Here is a 13269-nt window from a genome sequence, read left to right as displayed (position 1 = left end):
ATGAGAAAGATTCTGAGGTGTTGGTGAACACCTGACTGCCATTGCCTTGATAACAGCCCGTAGAAAATGCAGATTAGACAGAAAAACATGTGTTAGAAGTTTTCTTCAGGGCATTTCTTGTGCAGCGGGAAGGATCACGTTCATCAGGTGTGCAGAAGTGACTCATGCTGTAAAGATTTTTAGAGTGCTTTTGTTGGAACCTCTAAGCCCTTGCTGGTAGTTGTATATGTGACTTTTTTTTTTTATCTTTCTTGACCTTTCCCTGAGTAGCTGTGCGTGTGGAGGTGGGATACCTTGTCTTAGGGCTGCCTGATACAGAAGGTAGGTGAAGAATGTGATGCTTCGAGTGGAAAGCAGGTAATTTGTGACAGCCTCCTTTATGGTGCTCCCAGCTGGCTGTTAGCCTTTACCTGGCAGGCTTTTCACCAGGTGCAGAAAACTCGTGTGTGCAGCCTGCAGGGCAGGTTGGGAGCTGATGCTGCAGCGGGAAATGGTACTCGTGGATGCTGCCCTGGGAGCTTGGAAGTAGGCTGCTGACAAAGCAGAGTTACATCATAAGAGACGGCAGTTCACCTCGAGAACCCTGCATGGAGCTTGTAGACGTGTCAGTGCTCCCTGCTCACTGGCGCAGCACCGGTGCTGACACTGCACCTGCTGTGTGGCGGCAGGACAGGGGAGGGCCAGAGCATGCTGTGACAGGTACCTCCTGCTGCAGCCGGTGACCGTGACCTCTGCTCCGAGCAGAGGCTGCCCAAAGGCTTTTATACGCCTCACACGTGCCATGTTCTTTTCCCAGGCCTTGCTGTACATGGATCACCCCCACGCCCAAGTTCGCAGAAGCTGTAGAGTGGCCCCGTTGCACCTGAAAGCTGCTGCCGTTTCACTGGAGGAAGGAGAGGGGACTGGATGCATCTCCCGCTGCTTTGTCCTGCCTTCCCCTCAAGCCTTCTCAGCTCCACTACCTCTTCCTCAGAGGAAACACCTCACCTTTAAAACCGTGCAGTGAAACTCTGCGTAACCCTTCCTTCGGGCGCTACCACCCGGGGCAAGGCACTTCTCCTCAGTCCGAAGGCAGACGCCTTTACCCCACGCAGCCCTTGCTGCCCCGGCGCTCTGAGGAGCGACCGTTGGGGCGCGAGGGGCGACCGTTGGGGGGCGCGGTGCCGCGCGGGCTGCCTGAGGGGAGCCCCCGGGCACCCTCCCGCCGCGGGGGGCGTATGGGTGGGCGGGGCGTCAGCGCCGGGCGCGGGCGGGATTGGCCGGCGGCGCCTGAGTGACGGCGGCGGGGGCCAGCCGGGACGGGGCCGGGCGGTGCCCCCTCCCCTCCTTGCCCGCCCGCGGCAGGAGCGGCCGGCGGCGGCGGGCCGGCCGGCAGGGGCGGGCGCGGGGCTGCTGGCGCCGTGCAGTGCCCGCAGCCCGGGCAGCCGCGCCGCGCCGTGCCACCGCCATGGGCCGCGGGGCAGCCCCGCTCCGCCGCCTGCTGCTGTCGCTTCTCCTCCTGCCCGCCCCGGGGCCGGGCGGCCGGGGGGCCGCGCTGTCCGCCCGGGAGCTGGAGCCGGCGGAGGAGCCGGCGGAGTACCGCGACCCCTGCAAAGCCGGTAGGGCTCCGCGGCAAGTTGGGCGGCGGGACGGGGCCGGGGCCGGGCCGGGGCCGGGGCCGGCAGGTGGCTCCGCCGCTGGGCTCACCTGGAGCCGCGCGGGCACCGGGGGCGGCCCCGTGTGCGGGTGCCCGGGGGCTCTGAGCACGGTGCGGCTTCGCCTCCGTCCCTCTCGCTCGTCCTGCCCCGGGACCGCCGTTACATAGCGCTCGGTTCTTTCCGAGCTCCTGCTAACACTTTCTAACCGTTTTGATGCCTCCGAGAGCTCCCATCACCGCTTGTACCTTAGTTGGAAGGGAATTACTCGGGTTTTCTCTCCTCGTACTTCTGGCTCGCACTTTTAACGTGACTGTCACTGCTGCTCCCAGCCATCAGCTGGCGTTTCGGTTCTGTGGATTGCTGCTTCTCTGCTAGGAAATTGGTAATCGATATCTCGTTAGTCATGTTCTATTTGCAGATAACTTTGTGCAAAATCCTGCTTTTTTTTTTTTTTTTCATACTGTAGGAAAGAGTTTCTGTGTGTGTGGTGTTCCTGGTCTCTCTGCAGAGCTGGGACTTTGCCCCCCGGATGGTCTCCTAGCTTTTCCTTCATGTTACCTGATGATCGCTTCCCTCGTTATCAGCCATCTCCCAGCTGTTTTCAGGGTATTTGTAGCTGGACCTGATCACATAGACGAGCTCTGTCAGGACAGCATCTATCAGAGCCCCTCTGCCTTGTATTGCAAGTTGTTTGACTGGTCCATGTTACAAGTGGTACATTTTATTCCAAAATTCATCTCAGCCCTCTTCTCTCCAGTGCTGTTAGCACAAAACGTTCCTTGACCAGCAAATTATTTGTCATTTGATGCGTGTATATTTTTATTCAGTTTGAGACCCAGCCCACCCAAACATGCTTTTACCATCTTTGTGTCTACTTCTTAAGTGGTAATGAATTAATCTCTCCTCCTTTCCAGTGAAGCTAGGTGTTAGCAATATGGCTGTGATGCAGACCTGGAGAGCTGAAGGTGCATGTCTTTGGTCTTCCCATCTGAAAAAGTCTTGTCTTCTCCTCGAAAGTGTGGCATCATTTGCAGTCTACCTCATTTGCTCTTGGGACTGCTCAATATCACTGCCAGCTTGCCTCAAGGTGTGTTAGGTCAGGTATGCAGAGGATGGGGAATGCTCCCTTAAGGACCACATAGAGAACATTTACTTTAATTAACTTACCTGCATCATACAGTGAACCTGTAGCAGAAACAGAAAAAAAATCCAACCTGCCATTGCTGTGAGACCCTTTCTTTCTCCTGCAGTTCCCCCATCTTCCAGGCTCTCTACCTGTCACCGCTGCACGTACACAGAGGAGAGCCTGGACCACCAACAGCAGCCTCCCTTCATTGTACATCCTCACTTCCTCTCGTGGCTGGCAAATAAACATTTTGTGTATTATTCCTGTCAATTCAATTCAGTCAGGATGAACTGCAAAAATTAGCTTTATATTCTGACTTATTGGCGTTTGTCTCTAATACTTTTCCAATGTCTTTCCAACAGAAAGGAAGGAGTGAACAAGACCTCTGGAGGTCACAGTCCTTTTCTTGAGCCCAGGACCAGGCTGGTATTTGCAGCAGTGCTGGCAAACATCTGTGGATGCTCCCAGGCAGCCTAGTCCAGCATCATTTTGACTTTCCTATTGTCTAACCTGAGGCTCCAATACTGCATTTTAAGTCTGCCTTTCTCACCCAATCTATATGGGTGTAATTGATAGTACTGTGCCTTCTGCTTTGCTGCAGCCCTTTTCACCTGTGAGCACTGTTTGTTCCTGTGTTTCTCGTGTCTCAGTTGTCTTTTCTGTAGACTGTGTGACTGGCTCTTTCAGTCTGTCCTAACAGGCTGTGTGTTCTGGCTCTCTAATCCAGTTTCTCTCCATGTGAGCTGTCTTTGCCTAAACTGAAGTGCACAGCACTTAGGCTGCAAGACCTTCCTGACATGTACCTGTCTCTATGCACTGAATGGCTCCGGTTTTTGAAGCCAGCTCAAAATCAAAGCAAGCAGGACTTTTAGCACATGGACTTGTTAGACACTGCCTCTCCTCCTCCCCCTGCCTTGCATTCATATTCTTCTCCATCTTCCAGTTTTAGACCATTAACAGACCTAAGCATGGGTTCCGTGCTGAAAACATCATCCCAAAGGGTTAGTCCAGCTAGTTAATGAGAGAAGAGATGCACTTCTGTAAATGAGGTGAGGTGAAGATGCCTCTAATGGAGTCAGCCCTCCAAGATGGGCTGTGTAGGTGCAGTTGTCAAATGATTACACGGGAAGTCTTTGAGCTCCATTCCTGATATGCCATAGCAGTGACCAGTCTCCTTAACTTCCTGGGGCCTGAGTTTCTCCACCAGTAAGACAATGTCAATATTTGTCTAGAAGAATGACTTGCAAGAGGACAGTGATTGCAGACCCTGCTGTGAACAGCTCAGATGCCAGATACTTTGTGAAGGCAAGTTTTTGATGGTCTTCGGATACAGAGCTGGCACTGTGAGACTTGCAGTGATATTTCCTTAGTCACTAGTCACAGCCTCCTGGGTACAGTCCTGTGGCTGCAGATTGTATGCAGACTCAGCCCATTGCAAAGACAAGCTGCTACTCCACTTACATGTTTTCCAGAGCTGTTAAAACTATAGTGCTTTACTTCTCTTTTGCTGCAGGCTAGTGGCTGTGACCCAGAGGCTGTGATGGATTTAGATCTGGCAGGTTAAGAAGTGAAATCTTGCCAGTTCCTCACCCCTGCAGCTCATGCCCTGAGGTTGAGTGCAGACTGTCGATGGTTCATCAACTAGACTGTGAGTGAAAAGCCTGGCACACGCTCCCTCTCTTGCACTAGCTAAGGATGTAATAATCTCCAACAGCAAGGCAGGACAGATTGCACAGTGTGCTAACCTCTGAAATCACTACGGCTACTGAGCTGCTAATACAAACATGTCCAGTTACCAGGACTCATTTGATGTGTCATAACTCCACTGCTGCTCAGTCTCGAACTCCAGCCACCCAAGTTTTCTTTTTCATAATCTGTGTCTGCTTTCCTGCCTTTTTCATAGGGTAGGAGGAGAGCGCAAAGTGTCTGAATGCATAGTAAAGGGGGAATTGAGGTAGGGCTGTACAGTTGGTTGGGGTTGCCAGGGGAGATGACAGTGCTTACTCCGCTTTGTGGTTTTTGCTGAGTGTTGTGTCATGTCAATGGGGCTTTTCGAAGGGAAGGGTACAAAGGTTCCTGCCCAGATCCCTTCTGTAGATGGAAAAATGTCATAAGCCTATTGTGCACTTAGGATAGATAGGCTGCTCAGAGGGTTCAGCTCATGGATCATGGAGTCACTGCTTGCCATGCTCTTGAGCAGGTAGAGCCTGGCATAGGGAGGCTGCAAAACAAGAAGATGGCACCAGAAAAGTGAGTTTGTCCCTAGGGCTTTTGCAGAGTGTTAGGGACGTGAGCTCAGAAGGAAGGAACAGAGGCAATAAGTGCGAAGGGTCTCTGGAGAACTTGGCAGTAGTCCTATCTGCTCTGTTTCTTTATCAGTTGAAAAGTTGTTAGAAAAGCAATTGCAAACTTGTCAGTGATAGAGCAGCTTTTCCTACTAAACCGTTGCCCCCTCAAGAGTGGATGCTAGTTTGCCTGGTCATAGGATACCACTATAGGTGCCTCTTCCTAATCCACCTGCTGATTTGATCCACTGGATTCTGAAAGTCCCACATCAGAGGTCCTAAGCCTTGACTGAGTGCTGCTCAAAGTGAATTTCTCAGAGGGAGATGTAAATTGTACTTTGCTTTCATGCTGTTCCTCCTAGCTCTTCTCTGTAAAGGCACAGTGCCTTTTGTTCTGGAGGCAGTGAATTTCATTTGAGTTGTGGTATCTGAAGTCACATGCAGACATTTCTGTGGGAAGCTGAGGAATTCGCTGTTAGGAACTGAAAGTCCTGGGGGCTAATCAAATGGGAAAGGGGAGGGGGGAATCTGTGAAGTCCAGACTTCATGAATATTGCTTGGGTTTTGAGTGCAATGCAGATGTTGTTTTCTCTGTTGGAGCATGGATCCATCACATTAACAGGGAAGCTTGAAAGCTCTTTGCAGGCTACCCAGTGGATCCAGCCCACTCCCCCTGGGACTCTGCAGGTCCTCGACTGACAGATAAGAGCATAAGCCTGACTCTCAGGCAGGGCTTTCCCGCATTCTTGCAAGATGTCCCTTTTTGTTTTTGGCAGTGATGTGAGCACTGGCAGGAGCATTTGCTAACCCACTGTTTGCTTGGGAATCCCAGATTCCTGTGGAGCAATCTCATTTGCATCTTCCTGATTTTCTCATAAAGCTTTGAAGCCTCTGAGCTGGGGTGGAAAGCCTAGTGCTGCGGTGCAGGTACCGGTGTCTCTGGCTCTGAATCTTAGAAGATGGTGGTGGGAGTCAATGACTTACCCAAGGGCAGTCATAAGTCAAGGTGGCAGTGATGGCAGCTGACATTTGAAACCATATGGGCTTCCAAAAAATAGTTTCTATCCTTCTTCCTTTTTTTGACATCCATACTTACATGTGTGCTTTGAGGTAAGAGAGAGAATAGAACCCAGCCTGTGGATTCCTCGATGCTGATGCAGAAATTTACTGAGGAAGGAGCAAGCTCTCACAAGCAATCATTCTCCCTTCTGTTTCTGTCTTCAGCAGGTCACAGGAAGGGTTAAAACCCCAAGGAGGAAGTTGAGTGAGTCTTTTTGGGTGGTCTGGGAAAGAATGAGAGAACAGACTATTCAGTCTTTAATTTACCTGCTTTGGGGAGGTGACAGCAGTTAAAGAATGGGAAAACAGGTGGGTGAAGACTACTGTGGACGGTCTCTATTTATATGCATTCAGTGAGATTTTTGCAGTGGGATAGAGCTGTGGCAGACACTTCCTCCTCAAAGGGAAGTTTTATGGTGGCTTTTATTATAATCATGGCCAAGCACAAGCCGATGGCGGAGGCTTAAAGTAAAAATAACCACTAACCATTTTCTTGCAGCTTGAAGTTCCCAGGTAGAGAATCCATTGGTGTGGGGAATTTGAGAGCAAAACCTTATGGGCAAAAAAACACTTGAAATCTGGGTTTGGAGTCTTCCCACCATTTAGCTGTCTCGTCGGTGTCTGAAAAAAATCATGCTTGATCTTTGATACTTCTTGGGGTGGGGTTATGTTGGATCTGCTTGTTCTGCATGAGATTTAACACTTAGTGCTATACCTACACCTCAAGATTTAGCGATGGACAAGCATAGCATGTAGGGCTTTTATTTCCAGAAGGAAGGCTGGTAGAGCGGGGAAGAAATGTTTGGAGTTGTCATGGGTACTTTTCTACAAAGAACTTGTAGAGCTTTTATTGAACATTGCAGTCTTAGTGCAGTTCACAGGTGTATGCCCTTGACTGTAACCTGTGCAAGTTGATCAGTGAGGACAGCTCATTCCTCAGGTGTTCCATAAAATGAGTAGTCATAAAGCCCCAGCCAAAGGAATTTAAAAACTATGCTGCATATCTTCCAGGCTTCAGAAGTCCGCAAAGCTCTCAAGTCCCTGCCAGAAGCAGTTGCTCAAGTCCTTCTCTCCTTTCCATCTCAGGTGTTGTGAGATGTTTTCTGCCTCAGTCTGTGTTTGTGGGGTACCCTCTCCTCTCCTGTCCCAGCAGCAACTTAAGCCATTTTTCCTGTTATCTGTAGGTTCTTACATCTTTGCTCACCTTCACAGCAGCCCTGTGCTATGGTGTGCTTTTACCTGTTGTGATGCACTTAATGAACTTGTTCTGTGGAAAAAGCCATTTGCTGTAGTAAGTGAGCTGCTTTGCCAGTCTCCCGTTTCCCACAGAGCCCAGAGGGAAACGATAGGCCTGGCTCCTGTCCAGACCTGTCTGTACCAAAATGATGGTGCTGGGACTGGGAAGAAAACTGACCTGATGGGGGGTCTGTATGCTCTTTTTGGAGACGGGCAAACTTAGAAGGAAGGAGGCACCTCTGACAGTGAATGACCTTGTTGTCCTGGATCGCAAGTATTGCAGGTATGAACCTGCAACAAAACTGCTTTCACCTGGTGATGAAATGTGCTTTCACAGCTCAGAGAGGATGGATGATTGAGTAGAAACTGGTTGTTGTTTTGATTCAGCTACTCAGGTTTTCTGCTTTTTATTCCCTTTGTTGTAGCTGTGCTCCCTGAAAATGCTGATCTCAACTGGTGGGTATACTTTGATGTTCAGATCCCCACTCTAGCGCTTCCTGAACAGGAAGGTTCTCTGTCAATAGAAACTGCTTAAATGTGCAAAGAGGCCTTTGATTAAACAACTGTCAATGATTGATTGCTCTTTCTCAGCCAGTTTGTGTCAGCCCAGCTTGGAATGGAGAAAAATGTTTAACTGTGAGTTATGAAGGAAGCCCACCCTAAACCCCAGCCACTGGTAAATCACCCTCTGGTTTGACTAATGCAAATCGTTAAAGACCAGCAGCTGCTGTTGGTTCGTGAATCAACTCAGCTTTAGACCCAAACAGAAATTCATGCCCTCTCAAGTCATTCACGCAAATGTCAGCACCCAAACAACATAGCATCTGTTTCACCTCCCCATCCACAAATTCCAAACTATTTCCAGAGAAAATCATACCAGTGTTATAAAGCAGAAGTTCAAGACCACTGGGTTTCAATCTCTTTCTTTTTGGAATTAGTGTTGGAGTACTGTTGAGTCCCTTTGGCTCCATATCATAAACTGATTGATACAGTCCTGGACATTACTGAGAATTACCTTTCTCCACTTCTTATGTCATAGCTGTGGGTGTTACCAGTTTCCCATGCCTCATCAGCACAATGTTGCATTTAGATAGTATTGCCTGCAAAAACAGCGTTGTCTAATCAACAGTGTTTTAATTTGCTTAGAACTTCGCCAAAAGTATATGGTTTGGTTAGTATTTTTCACAATGAATTTCAGGTCAGACCTGCTGGGGGTTGTTTGTTCCTTGCAGAGAACAGACTTTGGAGGAGAGATTTATTTACAGACTGTGCCCTGCCTTCCACGAGCACTGGCTGTACGTAACAGAAGGGGCTATCCCAGTGGGAGATGGCTGCTGTGGAAGGCCAGGACTGTCTGCACTGGTGTGTGTGTTGGCAGGATGCTGTGTGATGAAGATATTTGTTCCTTAAGGCTTTGGTTTTGCTTTAAAATTCTCCAGGCTTCAAAACAGTTAGATGCACTAGCCTAGTAAAGTCAAAGCTCCCTCTGCAGAAATGCCAGAATTAAGTCTACTTTGGAGCTTGTAATGTAGCTCCTTGGGCATGAAGGGAGACTTAAATGATGTGCAACTCTGGAACTCTGTGCCTATTCCGAGACTGCACCAAACATGGGTAACAAAGGGGACTTTTGGCTGCATTGCCCATGTCTCTGTTGCAGAAGATGGGTAGTGCATAGAAAATGAGGTAACTGCTGCAGATAACCTTGGGTAGCTGCATGACAAAGGAATTTGAGCTGTGCTGCTGGACCCCAGACTGAGAAGCAGCAGTTGGTAAATGATCCTGCCAGGCCAAGGAGCTGGCAGACAGTGGGGAAACCTAATATAGTGATCTACAAGTTAGGGGACCTTGGAAAGGATGGAAATCATGCACCTGCATTTCCCTTACTGAGTATCTTGGGCTTAAGTGGGACTGTTCCTCAGGTGGCCCACTGTAAGTAGCTCAAGCTAGATGTAGGCAGAGGAGTGGTAAGACAGCAAGGATCTGCAGTTCCGTTATGGAGCGTGTTAGTAGGGCTCCAGGCAGTAGAAATTGCAGCTTTAAGTTAAATGCACCTGGCTGTGGAGTATCAATGCATTTGATACTCCAGAGGTCTAATTTAGGCTTCTGTTGCCACCAGATCTTGTACGCTGCTGTTGTCCACACACTTCTGTGTTGGTTTATCTGCTGCCTGTGTATTCCTGACAAGAGAAAGGCGAAGCTCTTTCACTACAAGTGAATTTTGAGAAGTTTTGGCTGCTGGGCCAAGAGCTTTCTGAGTTATTTGCACAGTGTGAGTTCTCGTGTGGGCTTTTTTTTTTTGTGTATGTGTGTGTAGTTCCATTGCAGTTACTCTGATGAGAGGCCTATAATCCAGTTTGTTTTGTCCCTGCTGACCTGGAAAAGCAGAGATGCTCCAGTTCTTGGGGGTCACTCTCGGGGGGGGAGCTGGGGTGGCCTGTTGGGCTGCTTTTGCAGTGGAAGAGAAGCCTGTTATTTGCTATACTGTTGATGTTGGAAGTGTATTTTGCTCAGTGACACTCTGAGCTGCAGCTGGCCCTTGTATTAAGATGCTGATGTGCTGTGCAGTTGAACGCTGCCTGGATTTAATCTCTAACCTTTGATTGTTCTTGAAAGCATGTTCTAGGGATTGCATTCCCACCCACACTGCTCCTATGACCCTTTCCATTTCCTGGGTGTCTAAGTACAGAACAAAAAAGATTCATTAACCTGGCAAGTAACCTCTTTTTATGGGGGAAGTGATTTTCTGTCACGCTCTGTTAGATCCTATTGATTTCTGTTTTTCCCCTCTTTGGCCTCTTCTGCCATATATTCTCTTCTTTGTCATGCTTCAGTTAGGAGGTGATATGTGATATTCTGTGTTGTGTTTTTGTTTCCTGGGCAGAGAGCTGGGATCTCCTAAGGCCATTGCTGAAGTTCCCAAGTTTCTGCCTTTTCTTGGAAAGCTTTTCTGTTAAGGTAAACTGCTGTTTACTAATGGGATGTTGACACTAGGATTAAAACCTCCTGGCTGCTGTCTTTTTTCTTGACAGCAAAGAGCACTTTATATCCTTTTGCCCTCTTCATACACTGTATAATTACTAATCTCCTGGCAAAGGTATAACGTGTTTGCTATGGGGTTTGCAGCTATGTGTGAAATAGGGACCCTCAAACGTACTGCGCCTGCTCTTTCTGTCTTCCTAGGCAGTGCAGACCGCTGGGTCCTGAGGCTGTGCCTGGGTACTTCACAGCTACGCCTCTGCTTTCAGAGCTGAATCCGTGAAGATTTGAAGAGCAGGGCTGGACCCAAAAGGTCGTGAGCACAAGTGGCACGCAGTGCTGTGCTTGGCCGTGCGCTTGCAATCTCTTGTCTCACCTGCAGGCTGGAAGAGGACATGGGGATGTGCTGTGTCCCAGGAACAACAGGACATTCTGTGCAGAATTTCACAAAAGGATTGTGGAAAATGTTTTCTTCCCAACAAGTTCCACTCTTCCTGTGTACGACTAATGCAGCTGTTTCAAATATAAAGTATTACAGAGGTAAATGCTAAATATATGCTCTCTGGGCAGGTTACCTCAGCTTTGAGAAGGCTATTGCTATTTACTAATGTATTAGGTTTTTAGACAGAGCCTTTCTGTGGATCGAGGCAGACTCACAGATATTCCAATAAGTAACTAGTTGGAGAAATAGTTTCCCTTCCAAAAATACACTTTCACTTTTCATATTAATTTATTAACTTTAACAGTTCTTGCTAAATTACTCTTTTTTATGTCTGAATAATTTATAGTAGCCCCGTATAGAAGTATTGCAACTGAAGTGTCAAAAACTTCAAATCTAGGGGAACGCTGTTGTTTACTTTAGACGTTTGTTTTATTACGAGAAGCTGTATTGTGAAGAAATGGTTGGCCTTTATGCTGCCTGTCCTACTGCTGCTCAGGTTCAGCTGATCAGAATTAGGACCTCTGTCCAAAGAGGGAAATAAAACTCACTACAGCAAGGCTTGTCACTTAGGTTGTGCTAAAGGAAGATACGTGAAGAACAGTTCCTATTAATATCCAAATCTTAGTCTGTACTTTCCTTAAAATAGGCAATTAAAAATAGGCTAATACTGGCTATATTGGAGGACATTTCTCTGTAGTACAAGAAAACATTTTATTGGAGATTGGCCTTGCACGTGGTAATGGCTAAAGACATCTGTCAACAAAGGAGAAGATTTCTTCGGTGTAAAATGATGTGATGCAGGATTTGATTCACAGGAGCATTTTTGACTAAAATTCCCCAAACTGCTGTGTGACCGATGTTTTTGAATTTTATGTAAGAGTCTGACAAGATGCAAGGTGCCCATGGATATTTTGTACGTGCGTGTGTGGAAAAGGGCTGTCTTTGGAGGAGAAAGTGGTATGTGGAGTTGGGAGGTCTCGTAGCAAAACAGGAAAGTTGGCAATGTTGCTGTCAGCAGAAGGCACCGTCAAAGGAGCAACTGATGGCTAGGGAGGTTTGGGACTCTAAAATATGCTTGGGAAGGATACTTGCTATCCCTCGTGAGTGCTGGACTGGAGCTGGGTGACCAGTCCGTGCAGGACTGTTTCCAGAAAGCCCTTTCAATCACTATGGAGGCGCAAGGGATCGTGATTAGGGGTGTTCAGGTCTGTCCTGCATGAGGAGTGGACCTCTGCTGTGTGATGCGGCTGTGTGATGCAGGCAACCGCTACTTCCTCGAGGGCTGGCCTGAGGGTGCTGTTCCCCCTGGAGAGAGAAACTTTGGAATCAGCCATGTCCTGGAGGGACTGGAGGTGAAGGATGGGGTTGTGTTGCAGGTGGTTCTTCTCTCATTCTTCTGCTGCTGCTGAGGCAGGGAGGGTGACAGATAAACCAGAAGTCTGGTGTCTTCTGGGGTTCTTGTTACTCATTGTCAAAAACCTGCCAGCAACCTCCTTTACACTGACACAAGCCAAGGTCCTGGCTTTGTCTCCATCCCCCTGCCTTACCCTGCATTTTGCTAACATGCATGAATGCAAAGTCCTGAAATTTAGGTTCATGGTTCCAAAGTTCATGGTCTTGAGAATAAACAAAAAACTATTGTGGTGGCTGCGAGCTGGGTACCCCATTAACCCAGAATCATGAATATTTATTACATTGGATTACAAAAGAACATAGAGACTATATTGTATTTCCTATAACTTTATTTCCATGGCATCTTTTCGTGGCGGGTCACTTTAATGTAAGCTTTGCTTATTTAGTTGCACACTTTAAGCCGATTAACTTTTTACTAATAAAATGTGTGTTGACTCCCTTTGTCCCAGCTCCTGTTTGTTTGTACCTACACTCCTGTGACAAAGAGTCACAGAGAACTGCTTTAAGCTTTGGCTAAATCCCCCTGCTGGAAGCTTTGAACGAGCTGAATGTGTCTGGGGGTTATTTCAGCCTCGCATTTTCTCTCTTGCCCTGTCACTGCCTGGAAGTTGGGCCTTGCAAAGCAAAATCTTCTGAACACCTCCTTCATTTCTGAAACCATTTGTGCTGCTATGGGGTTTGGCAAGAACAATCCAGCCTGTTATTGTCACTCTATGAGCTTGGTCAGAATAAAAGTGGGGAGGAATTGGAGAAGCTTTCCAGACATGAAGACTGATCTGTGGTTCTGTATGTTCGGTAGTTTCCTGGCTGGAAACTGTAGAATAACCACATTATTCCTTCTTTGCTTGCATACCTTGCCCTGCCATTTAGTGCCCAACATATCATATGTTCTACTGTGGGATGTTCCAAGAGAGAGATGACTACATCATATCTTTTTATAAAAGGTGCTCGATAAAAATTCCCAGCCCAGCTGTTTTTAATAGCATAAAATACTCATCGTTTGCTATTGCAAGAAAATCTTTTCTTTAAGGACTCCACACTCACAGTGGCTAGCGAAAAAGAGAGGATATGTTCAGGGGAGTAGTAGCCATGCTC

At 47.8% G+C, this 13269-nt stretch overlaps 1 protein-coding gene across 14 annotated transcripts in view; it reads left to right on the top strand.

The window, feature by feature from the left end:
* Positions 1–1350: 1350 nt before the first annotated feature.
* TLL2 (tolloid like 2) overlaps positions 1351–13269 on the top strand; it is a 93241-nt gene continuing 81322 nt past the window's right edge. For 7 of the 14 annotated variants that reach the window (XM_083844912.1, XM_083844928.1, XM_083844927.1 and 4 more), the window contains exon 1: positions 1352–1598. In XM_083844912.1, the coding sequence (XP_083701038.1) occupies positions 1448–1598 (151 nt within the window). In that variant the 5' untranslated portion in view covers positions 1352–1447. Of the gene's footprint in view, positions 1599–13269 lie in introns of all 14 variants that reach the window. The other 7 variants (XM_083844921.1, XM_083844922.1, XM_083844923.1 and 4 more) reach the window with 2 other exon arrangements.

The sequence above is a fragment of the Anser anser genome (assembly GCF_964211835.1).
Source record: "Anser anser genome assembly, chromosome: 7".
NCBI lineage: Eukaryota > Metazoa > Chordata > Aves > Anseriformes > Anatidae > Anser > Anser anser.
The sequence above is the reverse complement of the archived record's forward strand: the minus strand, read 5'-3'. Positions and strand labels throughout refer to the sequence as shown.